The sequence below is a fragment of the Rhinopithecus roxellana genome, chromosome 17 (genome assembly GCF_007565055.1).
Source record: "Rhinopithecus roxellana isolate Shanxi Qingling chromosome 17, ASM756505v1, whole genome shotgun sequence".
Taxonomy (NCBI): domain Eukaryota; kingdom Metazoa; phylum Chordata; class Mammalia; order Primates; family Cercopithecidae; genus Rhinopithecus; species Rhinopithecus roxellana.
In genome coordinates, this window is record NC_044565.1 from 107,701,053 (window position 1) to 107,729,008 (window position 27,956).

General features: G+C 43.6%; 1 protein-coding gene across 1 annotated transcript; it reads left to right on the top strand.

The window, feature by feature from the left end:
* Positions 1-891: 891 nt before the first annotated feature.
* LOC115894365 (DNA mismatch repair protein Msh2-like) lies at positions 892-27,956 on the top strand. Its single transcript, XM_030921789.1, is given in 8 exon segments — positions 892-1,186; positions 6,123-6,277; positions 7,799-8,077; positions 9,861-10,007; positions 11,688-11,837; positions 13,734-13,867; positions 27,759-27,819; positions 27,821-27,956. Coding segments are annotated over 8 exon segments (1,233 nt in total). The 5' UTR covers positions 892-975; the 3' UTR covers positions 27,917-27,956.

A 27,956-nucleotide genomic window follows, 5' to 3' on the forward strand; every position in this document is an offset into this window, starting at 1 on the left:
GCAGCCTCGACCTCCCGGGCTCAGATGATCCTCTCGCCTGAGCCCCGCTAATACCTGGGATCACAGACATGGGTTTTACCATGTTGCCCAGGGTGGTGTCAATCTCCTGGGCTCAAGTGATCCGCCCACCTCGGCCTCCCAAAGTGCTGGGATTACAGGCGTGAGCTACCGCGACGGGCCACAAACGCTTATCTTCTAACGTACCATTTCATTTACTTGCTATATTCATTATCTGAATCTTCTCATATTAGAATGTAAGCAGAATAAAGGCAGTAATTTTTCTTTTTACTGGTGATCCTCAGAGCCAAGAGCAGTCTGGGACGTAGCAGGCCATATAAATGTTTTTGAATGAGTGAATCATCAACGAGTGGACGAAACGATAATGTGGCTAATAGGCAGCAGTTAAGGAGGCTGTGTAGAATAAACCCGTAATCCCGATGTTGGCAGTTTGCTTAAAAAGAAAAAAGGAGGGGCAGTTGGAGAGGGGCATACGTTTCAACAAATACTGGGAGGAGGAGGAAGGCTAGTTTTTTTTTGTTTTGTTTTGTTTTCAAGTTTCCTTCTGATGTTACTCCCATGCTTCCGGGCACATTACGAGCTCAGTACTTGCCGGAAATCTTCCACCTAGTGGCTGCCTACCCTTGCATCCACCCACCCAGGGGCTCCAAGCCTTGGGCCTGAGAAAACACTGAGAACTGCTTTCTATCAAGGATGCAGGTCTGCGGGTCTGCGCGCGACCTAGGCGCAGGCATGCGCAGTAGCTAAAGTCCCCAGTGTGCGCGGGAAGCTGGGCAGCGTCTGCTTATGATTGGTTGCCGCGGCAGACTCCACCCACCGAAACGCAGCCCTGGAAGCTGATTGGATGTGGCCGCCGTGGCCGGACGCCGCTCGGGGACGTGGGAGGGGAGGCGGGAAACAGCATAGTGGGTGTGGGGTCGCGCAGTTCCTTCTGCCAGGAGGTTAGGAGGTTCCGACATGGCGGTGCAACCTAAGGAGACGCTGCAGCTGGAGAGCGCGGCCGAGGTCGGCTTCGTGCGTTTCTTTCAGAGCATGCCGGAGAAACCGACCACCACGGTGCGCCTTTTCGACCGGGGCGACTTCTATACGGCTCACGGCGAGGACGCGCTGCTGGCCGCCCGGGAGGTGTTCAAGACCCAGGGGGTGATCAAGTATATGGGGCCGGCAGGTGAGGGCGAGGACGGCGCGTGCTGTAGGGGGACCCGGGGCCCTGTGGCGCGACTCCATTCTCGCCTCAGAAAGTGGGTGGTGAGCAGCCTCTCCAGCGCGGAGGCACGGGAGCGGAACGTTGTGCTGGTGGGAATTCCGCCGTCCCCAGGTTCTGCTTGGCTCCGGAGGGACGCCCCCCTCAGCCCTGAACCCGTGCCTCTCCAGCCGTCCCGGATCTGAACTTGTGATCACGGAGTTTTACGTCGTGCCAGGCGTTTTAATGCATTGTTCTAGTTCATTTTCCAGCAGTTGCATTCCTCGCCGTGGCCCTACATGTAGCGCTCATTAGAAACACGGCCAGAATCTCTATTACAAACAGCAGCCACGAGTGAGATTTAAAATAGAGGGGGTTTAGGAGACCCTTTCATGCCATCCACGTAATTCTGCTCCCACGACGCTCCCATTTATACCGCCGGTCCAGCTAAGGGGCTGGTAATGGAGCGCCCTTGAGGGCAGTATGATGAAGTGGTCAGGACCAACGGACTCTGGAGCTGGGCTGCTTGGGATTAAGTCGCTGCCCCTCTGCTTATTAACGTGTGACCTTGGGCTAGTCATGGACGCTATCTGCTTTAGCTCAGCATTCAGTGCTCTCCGTCACCCGACCCCATCTATCCAGCATTCTCTCTCCCTGGAAAGCTACAAACGTCTCACCCTATGTGGGCCAATGTTCTGGATAGGCCTAGTTGACCTCTTTTCTCCCTGTTTTCTTTGCGCTTTTTTGCAGCTATGTAGTTATGCTAATGAAAAGAGCATCCTAGGGGGAGTAGAGTTGTGGGTTCTAGTCCTGACTAGAGGACTGGTGCAAATGCAATGCTCCTGATGCAAAAGGTTTCATTCGTTAGACAGAAATGTGTTAGGCAGGGTTATGGACACTAGATGGAAAAGAAATACCTCTACTGTCATAGAGATCACTATTGGGAGAGCAAGGCAGAAATATTACCATTCAAGTTGGGGGGTTATGGGTGTGAGGTTGCAAGAGACGCCGAGGCAAGATCGCCAAAAACTGGAGACGTCGGAAGAGGCGTTGTATGAGACGCCAAAGTCCCGCTGAGTCTTGGCGGACTATAGGTTGCTAGGGAGATGGCTTGGAAAGAGGTGATTGGCGTTGTGGTGTAGAAAAGGAAGGTGTGGAAACTGGCCCAGGTGGGTGGGGTTAGATGACAAAAGGTTTTTCATGTTGTGTTGAGCTGTTGGAATTTTATGCTGTGGGCAATTAAAAGTCTGAAGTTTTTTTTTTTTTTTTAGCCCGAGTCTTACTCTGTCGCCCAGGCTGGAGTTCAGTGGCATAATCTTGGCTCACTGCAACTTCCACCTCCTGGTTCAGGCGATTCTCCTGCCTTAGCCACCCAAGTAGCTGGGATTAAGGGCATGTGCCACCACACCTAGCTAATTTTTTGTATTTTTAGTAGAGATGGGGTTTCACCATGTTGGCCAGGCTGGTCTCAAACTCCTGACCTCAAGTGATCCTCCCACCTTGGCCTCCCAATGTGCACCTGACCTACATAGATTTTACATAAGACTTTAAAACAGGTCAGGTGCAGTGGCACTTGCCTGTAATCCCAGCACTTTGGGAGGCCGAGGTGGGTGGATCACGAGGTCAGGAGATCAAGACCATCCTGGCTAACACGGTGAAACCCTGCCTGTACTAAAAATATCACAGCACTTTGGAAGGCTGAGGTGGACAGATCACGAGGTCAGGAGATCGAGACCATCCTGGCTAGCACGGTGAAACCTCATCTCTACTAAAAATACAAAAAATTAGCCGGGCGTGGTGGCAGGTGCCTATAGCCCTAGCTACTTGGGAGGCTGAGGCAGGAGAATTGCGTGAACCCGGGAGGCGGAGCTTGCAGTGAGCCGGAGATACTGCCACTGCACTCCAGCCTGGGCGACAGAGTGAGACTCCATCTCAAAAAAAAAAAAAAAAAGACTTTAAAACAAATTATAAGAAAGGACAGGCCAAGTGCAGTGGTTCGTGCCTGTAATCTCAGCACTTAGGGATGCCGAGGTGGGAGGATAACTTGATGCTAGGAGTTGAAGACCAGCCTGTGTAACACAGCGAGACCCATCTCTACAAAAAAATTAAAAAGTTATCATCTTTAGGACTTTTGATTTTTATGTGTAGACTCCATATAAGCAGAGGGTCTATGCTTATTCACTATTTTATATCTATTACCTTCCATAGTCCTTGCACATATAATAGTGCTTCGTAAACAATTTATTAAATGAATAAATTACTGAGAAAACACTGGAAGTTTTTGGGTTAGCATTGTGTTAGGTGCTTGATATGGTTTGGCTGTGTTCCCACCCTTATCTCATCTTGAATTCCCACGTGTTGTGGGAGGTACCTGGTGGGACATAATTGAATCATGTGGGTGGCTCTTTCCTGTGCTGTTCTCCTGATAGTGAATAAGCCTCACAAGATCTGATGGTTTTAAAAAACGGGAATTTCCCTGCACAAGCCCTCTCTCTTTGCCTGCTGCCATCCATGTAAGATGTAACTTATTCGTCTTTGCCTTTCTCATTGATTGTGAGGCCTCCTCAGCCATGTGGAACCATAAGTCCATTAAACCTTGTTCTTTTGTAAATTGCCCAGTCTCAGCTGTCTTTTTTTTTTTTTTTGAGACAGAGTCTTGCTCTGTTGCTAGGCTGGACTGCAGTGGCGCAATCTCGACTCACTGCAACCTCTGCCTCCCGGGTTCAAGCGATTCTCGTGCCTCAGCCTCCCAAGTAGCTGGGACTATAGGTGCATGCCACCACGCCCAGCTAATTTTTGTATTTTTAATAGAGACGGGGTTTCACCATGTTGGCCAGGATAGTCTTGATCTCTTGACCTCGTGATCTGCCTGCCTCGGCCTTCCAAAGTGCTGGGATTACAGGCATGAGCCACCGCGCCCAGCTGGGTATGTCTTTATTAGCAGTTTGAAAATGGACTAAAACAGTAAACTGGTACCAGTAGAGTGGGGGCGCAGCTGAAAAGATACCGGAAAATATGGAAGTGACTTTGGAGCTGGGTAACAGGCAGAGGTCGGAACAGTTTAGAGGGCTCAGAAGAAGACCAGAAAATGTGGGAGAGTTTGGAACTTCCTGGAGACTTGTTGAATGCCTTTGACCAAAATCCTGATAATGATACGGACAATGAAATCCAGGCTAAGGTGGTCTCAGATGGAGATGAGGAACTTGTTGGGAACTGGAGCAAAGGTGACACTTGTTATGTTTTAGTAAAAAGACTGGTGGCATTTTGCCCCACCCTAGAGATTTGTGGAACTTTGAACTTGAGAGAAATTCTTTTGGGTATCTGGCCAGAGAAATTTCTAAGCAGCAAAGCTTTCAAGAGGTGACTTGGGTGCTGTTAAAGGCATTCAGTTTTAAAAGGGAAACAGCATGAAAGTCTGGAAAATTTGCAGCCTGACATGTGATAGAAAAGAAAATCCCATTTTCTGAGGAGAAATTCAAGCTAGCTGCAGAAATTTGCATAAGTAATGAGGATCCCAATGTTAATCCCCAAGACAATGGGAAAAATGTCTCCAGGGCATATCAGAGGTTTTCATGGCAGCCCCTCTCATCACAAGCCTAGAGGCCTAGAAGAAAAAAGTGGTTTCATGGGCCAGCCCAGGGTTCCCATGCTGTGCAGCCTAGCAGCTTGGTGGCCTGCTGCTCCAGCCATGGCTGAAAGGGGCCAAGGTAGAGCTCAGGCCATGGCTTCAGAGGGTGCAAGCCTGAAGCCTTGACAGCTTCCGGGTGGCGTTGAGCCTGCAGGTGCACAGAAATCAATAATTGAGGTTTGGGAACCTCTGCCTATGTTTCAAGGATGTATGGAAACGCCTGCATGTCCAGGCAGAAGTTTGCTGCAGGGGTGGGGCGCTCATGAGTTCCTCTGCTAGGGCAATGCAGATGGGAAATGGGGGGTCAGAGCCCCCACACAGAGTCCCTACTGGGGCACCACCTAGTGGAGCTGTGAAAAGAGGGCTACTATTCTCCAGACCCCAGAATGGTAGATCCACAGACAGCTTTCACTATGTGCCTGGAAAAGCTGTAGACACTTAACGCCAACCCATGAAGCAACCAGGAGGGGTGCTGTACCCTGCAAAGCCGCAGGGGCAGTGCTGTCCAAGGCTGCGGTTGCCCACCTCTTGCATCCACGTGACCTGGACGTGAGACATAGAGTCAAAGGAGATCATTTTGGAGCTTTAAGATTTGACTGCCATGCTGGGTTTTGGACTTGCTTGGGGCTTGTAGCCCCTTTTTTTCGGCCAATTTCTCCCATTTGGAATGGCTGTATTTACCCAATGCCTGTACCCTATTGTATCTGGGAAGTAACTAACTTGCTTTTGATTTGACAGGCTCATAGGTGGAAAGGACTTACCTTGTCTTGGATGAGACTTTAGACTGTGGTATTTTGAGTTAATGCTGAAATGAGTTAAGACTTGGGGGACTGTTGGGAAGACATGATTGGTTTTGAAATGTGAAGACATGAGATTTGGGAGGGGTTGGGGCAGAATGATATGGTTTGGCTGTGTCCCACCCAAATCCCATCTCGAATTCCCATGTGTTGTGGGAGGGACCTGGTGGGAGATAATTGAATCATGGGGATGGATCTTTCCCATGCTGTTGTGATAGTGGATAAGTTTCATGAGATCTGATGGTTTTAAAAATGGAAGTCTACCTGCACAAGCTCTTTCTTTGCCTGCTGCAATCCATGTAAGACATGACTTGATCCTCCTTGCTTTCTGCCATGATTGTGAGACCTCCCCAGTTACATGAAACTGTAAGTCCAGTAAACCTCTTTTTCTTCCCAGACTCTGGTATGTCTTTATCAGCAGTGTGAAGTCCGACTAATACAGTGCTTGAACATGTAATATCTCAAATCTGTAATGTACTTTTTTTTTTTTTTTAAGGAGCAAAGAATCTGCAGAGTGTTGTGCTTAGTAAAATGAATTTTGAATCTTTTGTAAAAGATCTTCTTCTGGTTCGCCAGTATAGAGTTGAAGTTTATAAGAACAGAGCTGGAAATAAGGCATCCAAGGAGAATGATTGGTATTTGGCATATAAGGTAATTATCTTCCTTTTTAATTTACCTATTTTTTTAAGAGTAGAAAAATAAAAATGTGAATAATTTAATTGTGTTTTAGTATTTTAAGTAAATTGTGATAATAGAATGCTTTGAGATACTTTAGTAGCAATTAGCATGTGGTTTTTAAAAAGTTGCAGTTTGGCTGGGCACAGTGGCTCTTGCTTGTAATCCCAGTATTTTGGGAGGCTGAGGCAGGCAGATTGCCTGAGCCCAGGAGTTCAAGACCAGCCTGCCCAACATAGTAAAACCTCATCTCTATTGAAGATAAAAAAATTTTAAAAAATTAGCTGAGGCTGTTGGCACACACCTGTAGTTCCAGCTAATCAAGAGGCTGAGGTGAGAGGATCACTTGAGCCCAGGAGATTGAGGTCACAGTTTAACTTTCAGAGGCCAAGGCAGGAGGATTGCTTGAGTCCAGGAGTTTGAGACCACCCTGGGCAATGTAGGAAGATCCCATCTCTATAGAGGGATAGATTAGATAGATAATTTCTGAGGGAAGGGGAGGGAATGGGAAAAGGAGGGGGGAGGGCCAGGGAAGGGGAGGGCAGGGCCAGTACTAAGGTCATAATAGAGACAAGTGTTTGTAAGATCCTTATAATAGGTAAGGCTGGCCACAAATGAGTGCCACAGATTTGTATTTTTAGTAGAGATGGGGTTTCACCATGTTGGCCAGGCTGATCTTGAACTTCTGACCTCAAGTGATCTGCCTGCCTTGGCCTCCCAAAGTGCTGAGATTACAGGTGTGAGCCACTGTGCCAACCACAAGCAGTTATTTGTTTATTTATTTTGAAACAGAGTCTTGCTCTGTTGCCAGGCTGGAGTACAGTGGCACCATCTTGGCTCACTGCAACCTCTGACTCACTGATTCAAGTGATTCTCCTGCCTCAGCCTCCCAAGTAGCTGGGATTACAGATGCGTGCCACCACACCTGGCTAATTTTTGTATTTTTAGTAGAGACAGGGTTTCACCATGTTGGCCAGGATCGTCTTGATCTCCTGACCTCATGATTTGCCTGCCTTGGCCTCCCAAAGTGCTGGGATTACAGGCGTGAGCCACCGCACTCGGCCAGTTATTTTTTATAAGAAAACAACTTATTGGCCAGGTGCGGTGGCTCACACCTGTAATCCCAGCACTTTGGGAGGCCAAGGCAGGAAGATCACGAGGTCAGGAGTTTGAGACCAGCCTGGCCAACATGGTGAAACCCCCATCTCTACTAAAAGTACAAAAATTAGCTGGGCGTGGTGGTGTGCGCCTGTATTCCCAGCTACTCGGGAGGCTGAGGCAGGAGAATTGCTTGAAACCTTGAGGCAGAGGTTGCAGTGAGTCGAGATTGCACCATTGCACTCCAGCCTGGGTGACAGAGCAAGACTTCATCTCAAAATAAAAAAGAAAGCATTTTATTAATAAGGTTCATTGAGTTTGGATTTTTCCTTTTTGCTAGTAAAATTTTAAAGTACATCGAAGAGTTTGTTAAATTTTTGAAATTTTATTTTTACTTAGGCTTCTCCTGGCAATCTATCTCAGTTTGAAGACATTCTCTTTGGTAACAATGATATGTCAGCTTCCATTGGTGTTGTGGGTGTTAAAATGTCCACAGTTGATGGCCAGAGACAGGTTGGAGTTGGGTATGTGGATTCCATACAGAGGAAGCTAGGACTGTGTGAATTCCCTGATAATGATCAGTTCTCCAATCTTGAGGCTCTCCTCATCCAGATTGGACCAAAGGAATGTGTTTTACCTGGAGGAGAGACTGCTGGAGACGTGGGGAAACTGAGACAGGTAAGCAGATTGAGTCTAGTGATAGAGGAGATTCCAGGCCTAGGAAAGGCTCTTTAATTGACATAATACTGTTTTATTTAAGGAAAAATAATAAAAAACGATTTTTTGTATCTAATTAAAATAATGTTTTGATGTTTACGTTGACAGAAACTGTATATTTAATTGGACATTAAAACAAGCTGTTTCTTGTGTAAGATTTATTTTACCTCAGATCTTTTCTCCTCCCTTTCCTTTCTGTCTTGTGTTCCAAAAGAGTAATTATTACAGTAAATATCACTGTAATTATAATTATGGTTTTATCAAATAAGATGCAGTTCTTTAGCATGTTTTGATAGTTCGAGTGGAACTTTAGCCTGTTATTTTGCTATTTATTTTAACTAAATTCTGATTGTGTGATTTAATTTTTTGTTTTTTGTTTTTTTTTTTTTTGAGACAAAGTCTCTCTCTGTCGCCCAGGCTGGAGTGCAGTGGTGCGATCTCGGCTCACTGCAACATCCGCCTCCCAGGTTCAAGCAATTCTTCTGCCTCAGCCTCCTGAGTAGCTGGGATTACAGGTGTGCACCACCACAGGTGTGCACCACCACATGCAGCTAATTTTTGTATTTTTAGTAGAGGTGAGGTTCCACCATCTTGGCCAGGCTGGTCTTTAACTCCTTACCTTGTGATCCACCTGCCTCGGCCTCCCAAAGTGCTGGGATTACAGGCATGAGCCACCATGCTCAGCTTTGATTGTGTCATTTGTTATAGGCATGTAGTTTATTATCTAGATACTTTTTTTTTTCTTTGAGGTGGAGTTTCACTCTTGGTGCCCAGGCTGGAGTATAATGACTTGATCTCAGCTTACTGCAACCTCCACATCCTGGGTTCAAGAGATTCTCTTGCCTCAGCATCCCGAGTAGCTGGGATTACAGGCATGCCCCACCACACCTGGCCAATTTTGTATTTTTAGTAGAGACTGTTCTACCATGTTGGTCAGGCTGGTCTTGAACTCCTGGCCTCAGGTGATCCCCTCCCACCACCACCACCTCAGCCTCCCAAAGTGCTGGAATTACAGGCGTGAGCCACAGCACCTGGCCTAGATATTTCTTAAGGTATGTATCTCCCAAGGATTCTTTACTTTTTGTGGTCTTCAAGTACCATAAGCACCGCTGGAGATAACACATGTGATGGACATTTTTAGCATAGATTGTATCTAAGCAACTTTCCACAAGTAATAGTTCTGTTAAGGGTTGTTATTTGTGGCCAGGGGCGGTGGCTCACACCTGTAATCCTGGCACTTTGGGAAGCTGAGGCGGGCAGATCACCTGAGGTCAGGGATTCGAGACCAGCCTGTCCAATGTAGTGAAAACCTGTCTCTACTAAAAATGCAAAGAAGAAAAATAAACTAGCCAAGCATGGTGGCTTGCTCCTGTAATCCCAGCTACTTGGGAGGCCGAGGCAGGAGAATTGCTTGAACCTGAGAGGCAGAGGTAGCAGTGAGCCAAGATTGTGTCACTGCATTCCATCCTGGGCAGCAGTGAGACTGTCTCAAAACAAAAAAAGAGTTGTTACAGTTGGGACTATTTTTTGAAATCTTTATGTTAATGTAATTTTATATTTTGATGAAAATTTAGTTTATTGATATAAAAAGTGTGTCAGTACATCATATTATCAATGTCTTGCACATTGTGTAAACATTTAATGTAGGTTAATCTGTTATCACTATACTTATCTGTTATAATTTTCATTATTGCTTTTCTTATTCCTTTTTTCATAGTAGTTTAAACTATTTATTTCAAAATAGATTATTCAAAGAGGAGGGATTCTGATCACAGAAAGAAAAAAAGCTGACTTTTCCACAAAAGACATTTATCAGGACCTCAACCGGTTGTTGAAAGGCAAAAAGGGAGAACAGATGAATAGTGCTGTATTGCCAGAAATGGAGAATCAGGTATATGGATTATAAATGTGAATTACAATATATATAATGTAAATATATAATATAAATAATATGTAAATTATAGTGACTTTTTAGAAGGATATTTGTCATATTTGTCTCAAAACCTAAGCTGTGTATCAATGATAGTAAGCTTTTTTTTTTTTGAGACAGAGCTTCGCTCTTGTTGCCCAGGCTGGAGTACAATGGTGTAATCTTGGCTCACCACAACCTCTGCCTCCCGGGTTCAAGTGATCCTCCTGCCTTAGCCTCCCAAGTAGCTGGGATTACAGGCAAGTGCCACCACGCCTGGCTAATCTTTTTTTGTATTCTTAGTAGAGATGGGGTTTCTCTATGTTGGTCAGGCTGGTCTCAAACTCCTGAACCTCAGGTGATCCGCCCACCTTGGCCTTCCAAAGTGCTGAGATTACAGGCATGAGCCACCGCCTCCGGCCTGTTTTTATAGTTTATATACATGGAATTATATCATATATTCTCCCTAGCTTCTTTCATTCAATATTTGTAAGACTTATCCATATCATTGAGTGTAGTTATGGATTTTTGCGTTCATATTTCATAGCACAAACATGTCAGAGTTTATCCATTTTACTTCCCTTCCCCCTGCCGCTGCTACTCTCCCCATTTTAACCTTTTTTTTTTGTTTTTTTGAGATGGAGTCTCAGAATCTTGCTCTATCGTCCAGGCTGGAGTGCTGTGGCGCAGTCTCAGCTCACTGCAACCTCTGCCTCTGGGTTCAGCTGCATGCCACCGTGCCTGGCTAATTTTTGTGTTTTCAGTAGAGAGGGAGTTTTGCTATTTTGGCCAGGCTGGTCTCGAACTCCTGACCTCAGGTGATCCACTGCCTCGGCCTCCCAGAGTGCTGTGATTACAGGCGTGAGCCACTGCCCAACCCCTATTTTAATTTTGATGGACATGTGGGTAATTTTCATTTTTGGCTGTTACAAATACTCCTGCGATTACAGTTAATTTTCACAGTTCTTTTTTGTTTTTGAGACAGAGTTTCGCTCTTGTTGCTCAGGCTGGAGTGCAATAGTGTGATCTCAGCCCACTGCAACCTTCATCTTCTGGGTTCAAACAATTCTCCTTTCTCATCTCCTGAGTATCTGGGGTTTACAGGCATGTGCCACCATGCCCAGCTAATTTTTGTATTTTTATTTCACAGTTCTGGAGACTGGGAAGTTCAAAATTAAGGCACTGGCTGATCTGTTGTCCAGTGAGGGCCTACTTTCTCATAGATAACCATTTTCTCACTCTAACCTCACAAGGTTGAAAGGGCCTAATTTTTGATTTTTAATAGAGACGGGGTTTCACTATGTTGGCTAAGCTGGTCTCACACTCCTAGCCTCGAGTCATCTGCCCGCCTCATCCTCCCAAAGTGCTTGGATTACAGCATGTGCCACCACGCCCGGTCCCCATTTTAGTTTTGATGGACATTTGGGTAATTTTCTTTTTTGGCTATTATAAATAATGCTGCGATCACCATTAATTTTCACCTTGTAAAAACCATTTTCAAATCTCAAGAGCTTAACCTTTGGTTTTCTTGGTTGGACTGGGAAGGAGCACCAAGGAAGATGATGGGGTTCAGAATTTATTTCATTTTGCATTTGTTTTTGAAAATCTTTAGAACTGGATCCAGTGGTATAGAAATCTTTGATTTTAAATTCTTAATTTTAGGTTGCAGTTTCATCATTGTCTGCGGTAATCAAGTTTTTAGAACTCTTATCAGATGATTCCAATTTTGGACAGTTTGAACTGACTACTTTTGACTTCAGCCAGTACATGAAATTGGATATTGCAGCAGTCAGAGCCCTTAACCTTTTTCAGGTAAAAAAAAAAAAAAAAAAAAAAAAAAGGTTAAAAATGTTGAATGGTTTAAAAATGTTTTCATTGACATATACTGAAGAATTTTATTAAGGAGCTAAAATATTTTGAAATATTATTATAATTGGATTAGATAAGTAGCTTCAAATGGCTATTTTTTCGCTTCTCTCCCCTCCCCCACTCCACTTTTTAACTTTTTTTTTTTTAAAGACAGTCTCACTTGTCCCCTAGGCTAGAGTGCAGTGGCACAATCTCGGCCCACTGCAACCTCCACCTCCCAAGTAGCTGGGATTACAGTTGCCTGCCACCGTGCCTGCTTAATTTTTATATTTTTAGTAGGGACAGGGGGACAGGGTTTCACCATGTTGGCCACGCTGGTCTCAAATTTCTGATCTCAGGTGATCCTCCCACCTCGGCTTCCCAAAGTGCTAGGATTACAGGCTTGAGCCATCGCGCCTGGCCTACTTTTTACTTTTTTAGAGACTGGGCTTTATTCTGTCACCCAGGGTAGAGTGAAGTGGCAAGATCATAGCTCACTGCAGTATTGAACTCCTGGGCTCAAGTGATCCTCCTGCTTCAACTTTATGAGTAGCTGGGTCTAGAGGCACAAGCCACCATGCTTGCTTAATTTTAACATTTTTTCAGAGTTGGAGTTTCACAGTGTTGCCCAGGATGTTCACTCACTCCTGGCTTCAAGTGATTCTTCTGCCTTAGCCTCTGGAGTAGTAGCTTGGATTACAGGTATGAACCACCATGCTCTGCTATTTTTTTTTCAAGGCTTTTTTTTGTTTTTTGTTTTTAAAGAGACTGGTGTCACTGTATATGCTCCCTAGGCTGGAATGCAGTGGCTATTCACAGGAAGTGCCATTAGAGTGTACTACAGCTTCGAACTCCTGGGCTCAAGCAATTGTATCATAGTCTCCAAAGTAGCTGGGACTACAGGTGCACCTCTGTGCCTTGCTCTCGAATTGCTTTTTTTTTTCCTCTAGTTTCAAGCTATCTATGTAGTATTAGTCCTTACTTTATGAATAATTTTGTGTACTACTACTAATAGCAATTCTTTTTTTTTTTTTTTTGAGATGGAGTCTCTCGTTGCCCAGGCTGGAGTGCAGTGGTGTGATCTCAGCTCACTGCAACCTCTGCCTCTCGGGTTTGGGCAATTAGCTGGGATTAGAGGTGCCTGCCACCATGCCCAGCTGATTTTTGTATTTTTAGTAGAGATGGGGTTTCACCTTGTTGGCTAGGCTGGTCTCTAACTCCTGACCTCAGGTGATCTGCCTGCCTCAGCCTCCCAAAGTGATGGGATTGTAGGCGTAAGCCACTGAGCCTGGCCTAGCAATTTAAAATGACATTCTAAGAAGCTTTATGTCTAAAACTGCAGTAAGTGGCTGGGTGATGTGGCTCATGCCTGTAATCCCAACACTTTGGGAGCCCAGGTTGGGAGGATCACTTGAGGCCAGGAGTTGAGACCAGCCTGGCCAACATAATGAGACTCTGTCTCTACAAAAGAGAAAAAATTAGCAGGGCTTAGTGGCATGCGGCTGTAGTCTCAGCTACTTGAAAGGCTAAAGTGGGAGGATTCCTTGAGCCCAAGAGTTCTGGCTTGCCGTGAGCCAGGATGGCACCACTGCACTCCAGGCTGGGCAATAGAGTGAGACCCTGTCTCAACAAATAAAAAATAAAACTGTAGTAATTATAAAGTGGTTTTGGCTGGGGGAGAAATGTACAGCTGAACATACGGATTAAGAGGTTGAAAGTTGGTCTTAGGAAGAGGAACTTTTTGTGGAAATTTCTTAATATTTGAAGAATATTATGTTATTGTTTCTCTGTTTTTCATGGCATAGTAAGGTTTTCACTAATGAATGTGCCATTCTTTCTATTTTATTTTTTGTTTACTAGGGTTCTGTTGAAGATACCACTGGCTCTCAGTCTCTGGCTGCCTTGCTGAATAAGTGTAAAACCCCTCAAGGACAAAGACTTGTTAACCAGTGGATTAAGCAGCCTCTCATGGATAAAAACAGAATAGAGGAGAGGTATGTTATTAGTTTATACTTTTGTTAGTCTTATGTAACCTGCAGTTATCCACATGATTTTACCACTTATTGTAATACGCAGTTTTGCAAGTATATCTTACCATTTAACTGTACAGAGAGCTACATAGTAATAGAGTAGTAATGATTTAGATTGATTAAAGAACTCATATTTTTTAAAATAAGTTTTTTTCACTATAAAAAAAAGCTTATTTTATTTGAGATGGTATGGTATCGAATATGTGCTTGGGAGCCAATGTACCTTTGTTCATATTGTGTGTAATTTTGGGCAAATTACTCAACCTTTATGTCATAGTTTCTTCACCTTTAAAATGACATTAATAAAACAGCTACTTCATAGGATTATAAGCATGAGATGATTTAATATACATAAAATACTTAAGGTCTGATATATAGGAAGCACTTAACTCTTTATTCTAGAAAAGATTTAAGGTGACCTAAACATATATGTCAGAAAATCTTTAAAATTGTGGAAATAAAAGGTTATATAATTCTGTTATCCAAAAATTACTAGTATTTCAATATATTTTATTTCAGTCTTTTCTTTTAGATACAAGTTTTAAAATTTAAGTGAAATGTAATATAGGTAAGTACTGCTTGATGAATTTAAGGTGATTTCTGACGCCAGGTTTGTTGGGGAAGAGGAGTGGGATTTAGTGATTTAGAACCAGAAATTGAGGCTGGGTGCGATGGCTCATGCCTGTAATTCCAGCACTTTGGGAGGCCGTAATGGGAGAATTGTTTGTGCCCCAGAGTTCAAGACCAACCTGGGCAACACAGTGAAACACCATCTCTACAAAAGAAAAAAAAAAAATTAGCTCAGTGTAGTGACATGTACCTGTAGCCCAAGCTACTCGGGAGGCTGAGGTGGGAATATCACCTGGGCCCAGAAGTTTGAGGCTGCAGTGAGCTATGATTGTGCCACTGAACTCCAGCCTGGGCAATAGAGTGAAACCCTGTCTCAAAAAAAAAAAAGAAATTGAGGCTGGGCACGGTGGCTCACACATATAATCCAGCACTTTGGGAGGTTGAGGCAGAATAATTGCTTGAGCCGAGGAGTTTGAGACCAGTCTAGGCAACAAAATGACACCCCATTTCTACCAAAAAAATTTTTTTAAATGTAGCTGGGCATGGTGGCATGTGCCTGTGGTCCCAGCTACCTGGGAGGCTAAGGCTGGAGGATTGTTTGAGCCCAGGAGGTCGAGGCTGCAAAGAGCCATATTCATGTCCCAGCACTCCAGCCTGGGTGACATAGTGAGATGCTGTCTCAAACAAAAATCAACAGGCCATATGCGGTGGCTCACCCCTGTAATCCCAACACTTTGGGAGGCCGCAGCGGGTGGATTACTTGAGGTCAAGAGTTTGAGACCAGCCTGGCCAACATGGTGAAACTCCATCTCTACTAAAAATACAAAATTAGATGGGCGTGGTGGTGTGTGCCTATAATCCCAGCTACTCTGGAGGCTGAGGCACGAGAATCGCTTGAGTTGGGAGGCAAAGGTTGCAGTGAGCTGAGATGGTGCACTGCACTCTAACTTGGGCCACAAATGAGATTGCGTATCAAAAACAAACAAACAAAGACACCTAAAATCAACAGCAACAAAATGATATTGGAATGATTGGATTCCCAAACAAAGATAAATGTTTCAGGTGATGGATATCTCAGTTACTCTGGTTTCAGTATGTATTAAAATATTACAAACCCCCAAATGTGTATAATTATGAAGTATCAATAAAAAAAGAGATTGGAAGGACTGGGTAATTTGCAAGTAATTAAGGCAATTTACAATTTGTAATTTTTATTATTTGTGAATAAGTAGTTACATTTATATGTGTCAAAATTGAAAAAGGACAGGTGGATATACAGTGATAAGTCACCCACCCTTCTCTGTCAGCTCCATAAAGAGCCTCTGGCTTGCATGGCTCCAGGGTCACATTTCCAATTGTATTTTGCCACCACCTGCCCTGGGAGCAACAGTGTGTGTTTACTGAACATCCTTCCAAGCAGAGTCTGGGCCTACACAAGCAAAACAAGTATGTCTATTCTCTCTTTTAATTTTTTTATTTTTTATTTTTTATTTTTATTTTTTTATTTTTTATTTTTTATTTTTTTTGAGACGGAGTCTTGCTCTGTCACCCAGGCTGGAGTGCAGTGGCTGGATCTCCGCTCACTGCAAGCTCCGCCTCCCGGGTTTACGCCATTCTCCTGCCTCAGTCTCCCAAGTAGCTGGGACTATAGGCGCCCACCACCTCGCCCGGCTAGTTTTTTGTATTTTTTAGTAGAGACGGGGTTTCACCATGTTAGCCAGGATGGTCTCGATCTCCTGACCTTGTGATCTGCCCGTCTCGGCCTCCCAAAGTGCTGGTCTTTTAATTTTTTTAAAGGAAGTGATTGATAATTTAACACTCAAGCTTATAGTCCATTGGTTATATTTTTAATTTCCACTTTACGGGAATAGAGGAAGTGTCAGTGATCCCCTTTTGGTTTAAGAACTGCAGGATGCATGTGTTTAGACCCTTTAGAAACCTGAAATGTCACTTAATATAATTACCAGAGTAACACTTTTTAGAAAGCAAGCTATCAAAGTAGATTTTTTTTTTTTTTTTTTTTTTTTGAGGCGGAGTCTCGCTCTGCCTCCCAGGCTGGGTTGCAGTGGCCAGATCTCGGCTCACTGCAAGCTCCGCCTCCCGGGTTTTACGCCATTCTCCTGCCTCAGCCTCCCGAGTAGCTGGGACTACAGGCGCCCGCCACCTCGCCCGGCTAGTTTTTTTGTATTTTTTAGTAGAGACGGGGTTTCACTGTGTTAGCCAGGATGGTCTCGATCTCCTGACCTCGTGATCCGCCCGTCTCGGCCTCCCAAAGTGCTGGGATTACAGGCTTGAGCCACCGCGCCCGGCCTCAAAGTAGATTTTTGAAGAAGAGGGTAAGGAAAGGTTACTTTCACAGGACATAGCAATAATTTCTAAAATCTAATGGTTTTACAAGACTTGTTCATTAGAAATAACATCTGTGAGAATGGCTTTATGAGTCAAAATATTATCTGATTATTACCCCACCTGTGGGGTAAGAAGAAATATTTTTTTCTTGGTGACAATAATTTTTAGCAGCAAGTGGGGAGGGCCTGTGGCTTTCAAGGCCAAATGTTGAAATACCACAGACTAGAAAGAAAAAGATACATTTCTTATGCAGGATTTGTTTGTTTCTTCTTTTTTCTGCATTTTGTAGAGACGAGGTCTCACTATGTTGCCCAGGCTGGTTTATCTCTCTCTCTTTTTTTTTTTTTTTTTTTTGAGACCTACTTTTGCTCTTGACGCCCAGGCTGGAGTACAGTGGTGCCATTTTGGCTCACCGCAACCTCTGCCTCCTGGGTTCAAGTGATTCTCCTGCCTCAGCCTTCCTGAGTAGCTGGGATTACAGGCATGCGCCACCATGCCTGGCTAATTTTGCATTTTTAGTAGAGACGGGGTTTCTCCATGTTGGTCAGGCTGCTCTTGAACTCCCAGTCTCAGATGATCTGCCTGCTTCAGCCTCCCACAGTGCTGGGATTACAGGCATGAGCCACTGAGCCCGGCCAGGCTGGTCTCAAGCAATCACCACCCACCTCAGCCTCCTAAAGTGCTGGGATTACAGTTGTGAGCCCCCATGCCCGGCCTGTTTCTTGTAATTATTCCTCTTTCTCAAGTCTGTCTGCTGTGGTACCTCCTGCTTCCTAGTTTAAGCCTTCTTGGGAGTTCTCAGGAGAAATCTGTTATCTCCCTTACTAAGCATTTTGGATTGATCTTCCTTCCAGGTTACTTTTTTTTTTTTTTCCTTTTAAAAAAGACGAGGTTTTGCCATATTCAGACTGGTTTCAAACTCCCAAGCTCAAGTAATCCACCTTCCTCTGCCTCCCAAAGTGGTAGGATTACAGGCATGAGCCACTGCACCCGATCTGTACTGTTCATCTTTCCATTGACTAAAACCTACTTGCAACTATGAGAATATGTTATTGCCATCTAGAAATGAGTTTCAAGGGATTTGTTCCTTTGTGTACTTTATTTAACAATCGAATTAGAAATTATTATCATTTATTTATTTATTTAAAAAAATTTTTTTTTGAAACGGAGTCTCGCTCTGTCGCCCAGGCTGGAGTGCAGTGGCGTGATCTTGGTTCACTGCAAGCTCTGCCTGCCGGGTTCACGCCGTTCTCCTGCCTCAGCCTCCCGAGTAGCTGGGACTATAGGCACCCGCCACCTTGCCTTGCTAGTTTTTTGTATTTTTTTGTTTTAGTAGAGATGGGGTTTCACCGTGTTAGCCAGATTGATCTTGATCTCCTGACCTCGTGTTCCGCCTGCCTCAGCCTCCCAAAGTGCTGGGATTACAGGCGTGAGCCACCGTGCCCGGCCATTATTTATTTTTTGAGATGGAGTCTTGCTCTGTTGCCCAGGCTGGAGTGCAGTGGCGTGATCTCAGCTCACTGCAAGTTCCACCTCTTGGGTTCAAGCGATTTTCCTGTCTCAGCCTCCCGAGTAGTTGGGACTACAGGTGTGCACCACCACACCTGGCTAATTTTTTATATTCTTTTTTTTTTTTTTTTTTTTGAGATGGAGTCTCCGTCTGTCGCCCAGGCTGGAGTGCAGTGGCGCGATCTGGGCTCACTGCAAGCTCCGCCTCCCAGGTTCACGCCATTCTCATGCTCAGCTTCCTGAGCAGCTGGGACTACAGGCGCCCACCACCTCGCCTGGCTAATTTTTTTGTATTTTTTAGTAGAGACGGGGTTTCACTGTGTTAGCCAGGATGGCTTCGATCTCCTGACCTTGTGATCCACCTGTCTTGGCCTCCCAGAGTGTTGGGATTACAGGTGCCTGCCACCACACCCAGCTAATTTTTTTGTGTTTTTAGTAGAGACAGGGTTTCACTATGTTGGCCAGGCTGGTCTTGAACTCCTGACCCCAGATGATCCACTCGCCTTGGCCTCCCAAAGTACTGGAATTATAGGTGTGAGCCACCATGCCCAGCCAAAATTATTTATGATAAGCAAGGCGTGGTGGCTTGTGCCTGTAGTCCCAGCTACTTGGGAAGCTGAGGCAGGAGGATCACAGGTTCAAGTCTAGACTGGGAAAATAGTGAGAACCTTCCCTATCCCCAGTCTTCGAAAAAGAAAAAAATTTGCTGGAGAAGGTCACACAATGCTGATAGGTCCCATTGTGCTTTCATGCTTTCTAGCTTTCAGTGATAGCTGGATGTTACTTTTATTGTCTGACTCATTATAGTGACCAACCCCCAATTTTTTACTTTTCCTTAAGCCTTCAGCTATCTCCCACCTCTAAGGAGATGATTTCTTCCTTAACACTTAAAACCTCAAAATTTATCTGTATTTTCACTCTTTTACTCTCTTGCTCTTTCTCAGAAGAAGAAATAACACTTTTATTTCTTTTCAAAGCCAACCTTTCCATACTTTACTTGGAGACATATTTCTTTCTTTTTTTTTTTTTGTTTTTTTTTTTTTTTTTTTTTTTTTTTTTTTTTGAGACGGAGTCTTGCTCTGTCGCCCGGGCTGGAGTGCAGTGGCCGGATCTCAGCTCACTGCAAGCTCCGCCTCCCGGGTTTATGCCATTCTCCTGCCTCAGCCTCCGGAGTAGCTGGGACTACAGGCGCCCGCCACCTCGCCCGGCTATTTTTTTGTATTTTTAGTAGAGACGGGGTTTCACCGTGTTAGCCAGGATGGTCTCGATCTCCTGACCTCGTGATCCGCCCGTCTCGGCCTCCCAAAGTGCTGGGATTACAGGCTTGAGCCACCGCGCCCGGCCTCTTTCTTTTTTTTTTTTTGTTTGAGTGGAGTCTCTGTCGCCCAGGCTGGAGTGCAGTGGTGCAATCTCCACTCAATGCACCCTCCACCTCCCAGGTTCAACCGATTCTCCTGCCTCAGCCTGCTGAGTACCTGGGATTACAAGCGAGCACCACCATGCCTGACCAATTTTTGGGTTTTTAGTAGAGATAGGGTTTCATTGTGTTGGCCAGGCTGGTCTCTTAACTCCTGACCTCGCGATCTGCCCGCCTCAGCCTTGCAAAGTGCTGGGATTACAGGCGTGAGCCACCGCGCCCAGCCCTAAAGTAGCAATCTTAATAAGAAATATGTCTCTGGCTGGGCGCAATGACTCACGCCTGTAATCCCAGCACTTTGGGAGGCCAGGGTGGACAGATCACCTGAGGTCGGGAGTTCATGACCAGCCTGACCAACATGGAGAAACCCTGTCTTTAGTAAAAATACAAAATAAGCTGGGTGTGGTGGCATATGCCTGTAATCCCAACCACTCAGGAGGCTGAGGCAGGAGATCGCTTGAACCTGTGAGGCGGAGGTTGCGGTGAGCCAAGATCGCACCCTTGCACTGTAGCCTGGGCAACAAGAGCAAAACTCCGTCTCAAAAAAAAAAGATTGCTATGTTAATCTTATTTTATATAAATAGTCAATATTAAACTAGAAGGCAATAAACATACCAAATTCAATACACAAATTATTTTGTCAGCATTTTCACAAGAATAAACTATTTTATATGCTAACATATGTTCAATGTTCCTTACAGAATTCTGACATTAAAAAGGAAAAATTACTAAGCCTTCAGATGAATCCATAAATGGACAAAAGAAAAAGCTTAAAAGGATAAAGAACAACACTCCAAGTGCATGTATAAACAAACATAAGGACTCTTGGGACTTACCCTTTTTAAAAATCTTTAGGCCTGGACAGTATTTGCTATTTAATGTATCAAATGGGTGGTTCTGACTTCTTTAATCCATATGTAGGACAGATGAAAAAAGGAATTATAAACTTGTAATTACAGTTCTTTAGGAACCGTATTTGCTCTCAGCCTTTTAAATTAGCTGTCAGGCAATTCCAGTCAGCTCTTTTGAAAAAAAACCTATCTATCTGTCTAGAGAATGAGTTATAAGACTAGCTAGTTTTTGTTTTTTTGTTAGACAGGATTTCATGTTTTCTAGGCTGTTCTTGAACTCCTAGGCTCAAGCCATCTACCCGCCTCAGCCTCCCAAAGCGCTGGGATTACAGGTGTGAGCCACCATGCCCAACCAATTCCAGTCAGCTCTTATAATGGAAGCTTAGAAATGGTAGGGTTAAAGAGGGGACAGAATGTTGATTTTAAAATACCAGTAATTTGGCCGGGCGCAGTGGCCGTAACCCCAGCACTTTGGGAGGCCAAGACGGCTGAATTGCCTTGGCCTGCCTCAGCCTCCCAAAGTGCTGGGATTACAGGTGTGAGCTCAGGAGTTCGAGACCAGACTGGGCAATACGGCGAAACCCCGTCTCTAGTAAAATATAAAAAATTAGCTGGGTGTGGTAGCGTGTGCCTGTGGTCCCAGTAACTCGGGAGGCTGAGGCAGGAGAATTGCTTGAACCTGGGAGGCAGAGGTTGCCGTGAGCTGAGATTGCACCACTGCACTCCAGCCTGGGCGACAGAGTGAGACTCTGTCTCAAAAAAAAAAAAAAAAAAAGCCGCAAGAATTTGATTAATTCTGTTGGAATTTTAGGGGTTAACTGAGCCCCAAAATGACTCAGCTGTATGCAATTTAATACAATATTAATTCGCATGTTGACTGGCAGAATTGCATACAGCTGAGTCATTTTATTGAGTAGGATTGATAGGTATACTATGTTATGCCAACGATAACTGTGATACTTCTAAAATTGTGATTTAAAATTGACATTGTCACGGAAACAGCAGAGTAGTTGTGTTTTTCTTTAAGCTTCTTTTAACCAGAAGCATAAACTGAAACTGTAATTATTACTGAAGTTGTATGTTGAATAGACTTGTGAAACTAGCAATTTATTAGGCCTTTAATGATATCTTGACCAAAGGTTGAGGGAGCTGTGCTATGTTTATGTTGCTTTGTGCCTTGTTTTTTTAGAAGCTTGTCCTTTCTTTGCCATTTTACTTCTTTCTTTTTTTTTTGAGACAGAGTATTTCTCTGTCCCCCAGACTGGAGTGGAGTGGTGTAATCTCTGCTCACTGCAACCTCTGCCTCCCGGGTTCAAATGATTCTCCAGCCTCAGCCTCCTAAGTAACTGGGATTACAGGCATCGGCCACCACGCCCAGCTAATTTTTGTATTTTTAGTAGAGATGGGGTTTTGCCATGTTGGCCAGGCTGGTCTTGAACTCCTGATCTCAGGTGATCCGCCTGCCTCGGCCTCCCAAAGTGCTGAGATTACAGGTGTGAGCCACTGCACCCAGTCCTTAATGCTGCTTTTAGGTGAAAATTGTGAAATAACTTAAATTTCATTTTTATTAAAGTTAATTATTGGAAAATTAATGAAAGGTTGACATTTTAATCTTTTGAATATTGCAATTGTTATTTGGGTTTAAATTGGGGGGCTTAGGAAAGGAAAGAAACCCTATGGTTGTTTCTGAATTTTCTGAAAATTATGTTGATATACTATATATGAAATCCAGTTTCGAGAGAATATGTCCATTGATAAGGAAAAATTAATAAATATTTGATCTAGATAAGGCATTCCATTTGGAAGTGGTTTGAGTATCTTTTTTTTTTTTTTTTTTTCACAGAGTCTTGCTCTGTGATCCAGGCTGGATGTAGTGGCACAATCTTAGCTAACTGCATCCTCCACCTCCCAGGTTCAAGCAGTTCTCCTTCCTCAGCTTCCCGAGTAGCTGGGATTACAGGTGTGGGGCATCATCCCCGGCTAATTTTTTTTTTTTTTTTTTTTTTTTTTTTTTTTTTTTGAGATGTAATCTTGCTCCTATCGTGCAGGCTGGAGTGCACTGGTGCGATCTCAGTTCACTGCAACCTCCACCTCCCGGTTTCAAGCGATTAAGCGATTCTCCTTCCTCAGCCTCCAGAGTAGCTGGGATTACAGGCCTGTGCCACCACGTCTGGCTAATTTCTCTAATTTTAGTAGAGAAGGGATTTCGCTGTGTTGGCCAGGCTGGTCTCAAACTCCTGACCTCAGGTGATCCACCCGCTTGGCCTCCCAAAATGCTAGGATTACAGGTGTGAGCCACTGTGCCTGCTTAAGTTTTGTATTTTTAGTAGAGATGGTGTTTCACCGTGTTGGTCAGGCTGGTCTCAAACTCCTGATCTCGTGATCTGCCCGCCTTGGCCTCCTAAAGTGCTGGGATTTCAGGCGTAAGCCACTGTGTCTGGCCTGTTTGAGTATCTTTTAAAACCAGTAAGGATGAACTAGAGGTATCAGCTCTCTTCATGGACTTTGGAGAAATAAGACAAAAGGGAAAGAGATGTTTTGCCGGGTGCGGTGGCTCACGCCTATAATCCCAGCACTTTGGGAGGCTAAGGACTGCGGATCTCCTGAGGTTGGGAGTCAAGACCAGAGCCATTGTACTCTAGCCTGGGCAACAAGAGCACAAATTCGTCTCATAAAAGAAGAGAGAAAGAAAAACAGAAAGAGATGTTTTGGTTTTTTACATCTGGAGTGTTCTGTTCTTACTCTACAGCACTTAGTAGTGCATCTCTCCACCTTGTTTGTTCTTTACAACAAAACCCCATTGGTTCTCTCTTACCAAGTTTGCTTTATTCTTGGTTTATCCTTTATAGGATGTGAAAGGGATATGAAGAGCAAATAGGAAGTGTAACTGTTGCTGCTTGAGAGAAAGCTGTTTTACAATTTGTTGGCAAACAGTTTGTAAAAGTACAACAAAAGTGTGCATTTGTAGCTTCTCATTTGTGTTTTATCATTGCTGTATCTCATAATTTGTGTTTTTTAAAAATAATTTAACTTTATTTGAAAAGCACTACAGGGTCAGGTCATGTTTTTAAAAAATCAAGAGGGTAAACACCCCTACTTCTGCTTTACCTCCAGTCCTAGTCTATGGTGGTAATCAGTGTTAACAGTTTAGTTTGTGTTCTTACCCTTCCAGGTTTTTTTTTTTCTTTATTTATACAGATATATACATTTTAAAAAACATAGATAACACTTAAAAACCATATGAGGTCATATTATGAATATAATTTGTATTCCTTCCCAACAGTATTTATAGTTTTTTTCATTTCACTATATATTTATAAATTTTTTATTTCTAATAATTTCTCTTGAATAGATGAGACATCATATAGTATAAAATTCAGTAGAAAATCAGTTTTTCAGAGGTACAAAATTGGCTGACTTTGCACAGACTCCTTTCAGTTCACAGGTAGGGATGCACAGCCACCTCTTCCACTGAGGAGAGGAGAGGATATGTGTGCTTGTGGGCTCTTCAACTCTGTTGATTACTTGCGATTTATTTTCTGGTCAGTTTGATTAAGTGATGAAATTAAGTGATAAAATACTGGGAACAGAGAAGAAGTATAAGATTATTTTATCAGAAATATATTCTCTGTGATGTTTTTTTACCATTGACCTCAGTGTCACCCACAAGGATATGGGAGTTTTATGGAAAGAAGAGAAAAGGAAAGGTGAGGGTGTAGGTCAGCCAGCATTAGACTTTGTCAATCTTTTCTTGCCCCTTTATGCCTCCTTCCCTGCTTTGTTTTTATTTTTTTTGAGATGGAATCACGCTCTGTCGCCTGGGCTGGAGTGCAGTGGCGTGATCTCGGCTCACTGCAACCTGTGCCTCCCAGGTCAAGCGATTCTCATGCCTCAGCCTCCACAGTAGTTGGGACTACAGGCGTGTGCCACTACATCCAGCTAATTTTTGTATTTTTAGTAGAGATAGAGTTTCACCATGTTGGTTGGCCAGGATGGTCTCGATCTCTTGACCTCGTGATCCACCCTCCTCAACCTCTGAAAGAGCTGGGCCTACAGGCGTGAGCCACCGCACCTGGCCTACCTGCTTTGTTAAGATAACTAAGGGATTTCTGTGATTGTTAGGATTCAGACTTCTGTGTGCATAAGAATCAAGCTGTGTGCCTAATTTCACAGCTGGGCCCCACTCCCAGGGATTTGGTATTATCTACCTCCAAGTGATTTTGATGCTGGTGATCCTTGGACCAGACTTGATGAAGCCCAATTCGATCCAGATGCTTAGCTAGGAAAGCCCCCAAAGTTCGCTTTATTGGATTGTGTAATTTGACTACATCCATTGTTTCTTTTTTCAAATGTAGAGTATATGCCACAAAAATCTTTTCTGGAGCAGTAGGCATCCTAATTAATCTTGATGTTTGTTTATAGTCCCATTGACGGGGCTGTAAACTTGGCAGCAAATTGTGTTCCCACTAATTTGGCATTTTCCATAAAAAACATGTATCTGTTGTTAGCTGCCTAGACATTAGCTGGACATGGTTTAGGTTACTTTTCTCTTAAAAAGTATATTTTAATTCAAGTTCCTTTAAACCAGCAGTCTCAACCTGGGGCAGTTTTTCCCTCCAGGGGACATTCAGCAGTGTCGAGAGACATTTTTGGTTGTCATGCTGAGGAAGAGAGTGTATAGTGGGTAGAATCTAGGGTTTCTGTTAAACAAGCATGGAACAGCCCCTTACAACAAATATTTATGTAGCCTAAAATGGCAGTGTTGCCAAGATTGAGAAATTATGCTTTAAATGTGTTTTTATATGTGGCCATTTTGTATGTACTCTGGAGATAACATGTTTTTCCTCATATAACATGCTTGATAAACATTTTGGTAACACAGGGATTGTAAATGCTAGTGATGTCAGTAAATAGTTAAGAAATTTAGGGCCAGGCGCGGTGGCTCACGCCTGTAATCCCAGCACTTTGGGAGGCTGAGGCAGGAGGATCACGAGGTCAGGAGATCGAGACCATCCTGGCTAACACAGTGAAACCCCGTCTCTACTAAAAATCTGAAAAAATTAGCCGGGTGTGGTGGCGGGCACCAGTAGTCCCAGCTTCTCAATTTAGAAAGCAGATTTGTTTCCTTTCTATACCTGTGTAATTTGAGGTTTAGTTTACTGTCACATTGTTTACAAACATAAGGAAGATCGTTGCTCATCTGATAGCATTCTGAACCTTGAGTCATCTGTAATACCTATGGCCTCCAGAAAAGTTTCTCTAAAACTGTACTTGGAGATGTGCAAAATATGTAGGAACATTTTCCCACCTTCGATTGTTAGTTTACCTTTCAGCTTCAGCAATTTACCTTTCAGCTATTACTTTAGTAACATCTCCAACATTGTTTTTCAAACTGCAAGGTATGACCCAGTAGTGGGTCGTCAAATTAGGTGACAAAGAGCAATTTGAAGAATTAAATACGATAGAAAATGGCAGAGTGGGCTTATGCCTGTAATCCCAGCAGTTTGGGAGGCCGAGGCGGGTGGATCACGAGGTCAGGAGGTCGAGACCATGCTGGCTAACATGGTGAAATCCCGTCTCTACTAAAAATACAAAAAATTAGCCGGGTGTGGTGGCATGCGCCTGTAGTCCCAGCTACTTAGGAGGCTGAGGCAGGAGAATCACTTGAACCCGCGAACTGGAGGTTGCAGTGAGCCGAGATTGCACTACTGCACTCCAGCCTGGGCAACCGAGCAAGACTCTTTGTTTCCAAAAAAAAAAAAAAAAAAAGAAAAAAGAAAATAGCAGAGTGTATCACATAATTGGAATAGTAAGTATTGATTTGTGAGACCTATTTTAATTATAGATCTGTGTATGCATGTGCTAGATTGTGATGTAAAGATATTTCTTGCTGTGGTTACACTGAAAAAAATGAAAAGTCACTGATTTCCAATAACTTACAGAAGTAATATGAACTGCATATTCTATCGTTCTTGAAACAAGCTGAGATGTTATTGACTTTGGGAAGCAGTAAAATTATTTTAGTTTTTTAATGAACAGTTTTTGGCTTTGTACTGTCAAGAGGTAATTTTAGAAAGCATTCTAAAAATGTGTAAGAGATACACTAAGTATTGGATTTGGCAACATTCTTGAACTGTAATTCTGTTTCATTAAACATCACTATTTACATGTGCAACAGTGTGTCCATAACAATATCCCAGTAATGAAATTCTTTCTCCTATTTAAGGCATGTCTGTTTGATGAAAGTCAAACAAAATTGGGTATATGTCAGTGTCTTATGATACTGCTTAACTAAACATTAATTTGACTCTTAGCTAATCAGGAAATGTTTGCCTCACAGTCTTACAGAGCTTTCCACCTTCTAAAAAAGCTAACGTTTCAGAATAGATTCAAGCTTCTTTCTTTCTTTTTTTTTTTTTTTTTTTTTTTTTTGAGGTGGAGTCTCGCTGTGTCACCCAGGCTGGAGTACAGTGGCGCTGTCTCGGCTCACTGCAACCTCTGCCTCCTGGGTTCAAGCAATTCTCCTGCTCACCCTCCTGAGTAGCCTGGATTACAGGCACGCGCCACCATGCCCAGCTAATTTTTTTGTATTTTTAGTAGAGATGGGGTTTCACCATGCTGGCCAAGCTTGTCTCAAACTCCTGACCTTGAGATCTGCCCACCTCGGCCTCCCAAAGTGCTGGGATTACAGGTGTGAGCCACTGCACCCAGCCTAGATTCAAGCTGCTTCTTTTTTTTTTCTTTTTTTTTTTTTTGAGACAGAGTCTTGCTCTTGTTGCTCAGGCTGGAGTGCAATGGCGTGATCTCAGTGCACCGCAACCTCTGCCTCCTGGGTTCAAGTGATTCTCCTGCCTCAGCCTCCCGAGTAGCTGATATTACAGGCACGAGCCACCATGCCCAGCTAATTTTGTATTTTTTGTACAGACGGGGGTTTCTCCATGTTGGTCAGGCTAGTCTCAAACTCCCGAACTCAGGTGATCCGCCTGCCTTGGCCTCTCAAAGTGCTGGGATTACTTACAGGTGTGAACCACCGCGCCAGGTGGATTCAAGCTTCTTAAATGGAATTTTGAGCTCACTTAGTTGAGACTTACGTGCTTAGTTGACAAATTTTAATTTTATACTAAAATATTTTAGATTAATTCAAGTTATTTTGTTTCAGATTGAATTTAGTGGAAGCTTTTGTAGAAGATGCAGAATTGAGGCAGACTTTACAAGAAGATTTACTTCGTCGATTCCCAGATCTTAACCGACTTGCCAAGAAGTTTCAAAGACAAGCAGCAAACTTACAAGATTGTTACCGACTCTATCAGGGTATAAATCAACTACCCAATGTTATACAGGCTCTGGAAAAACATGA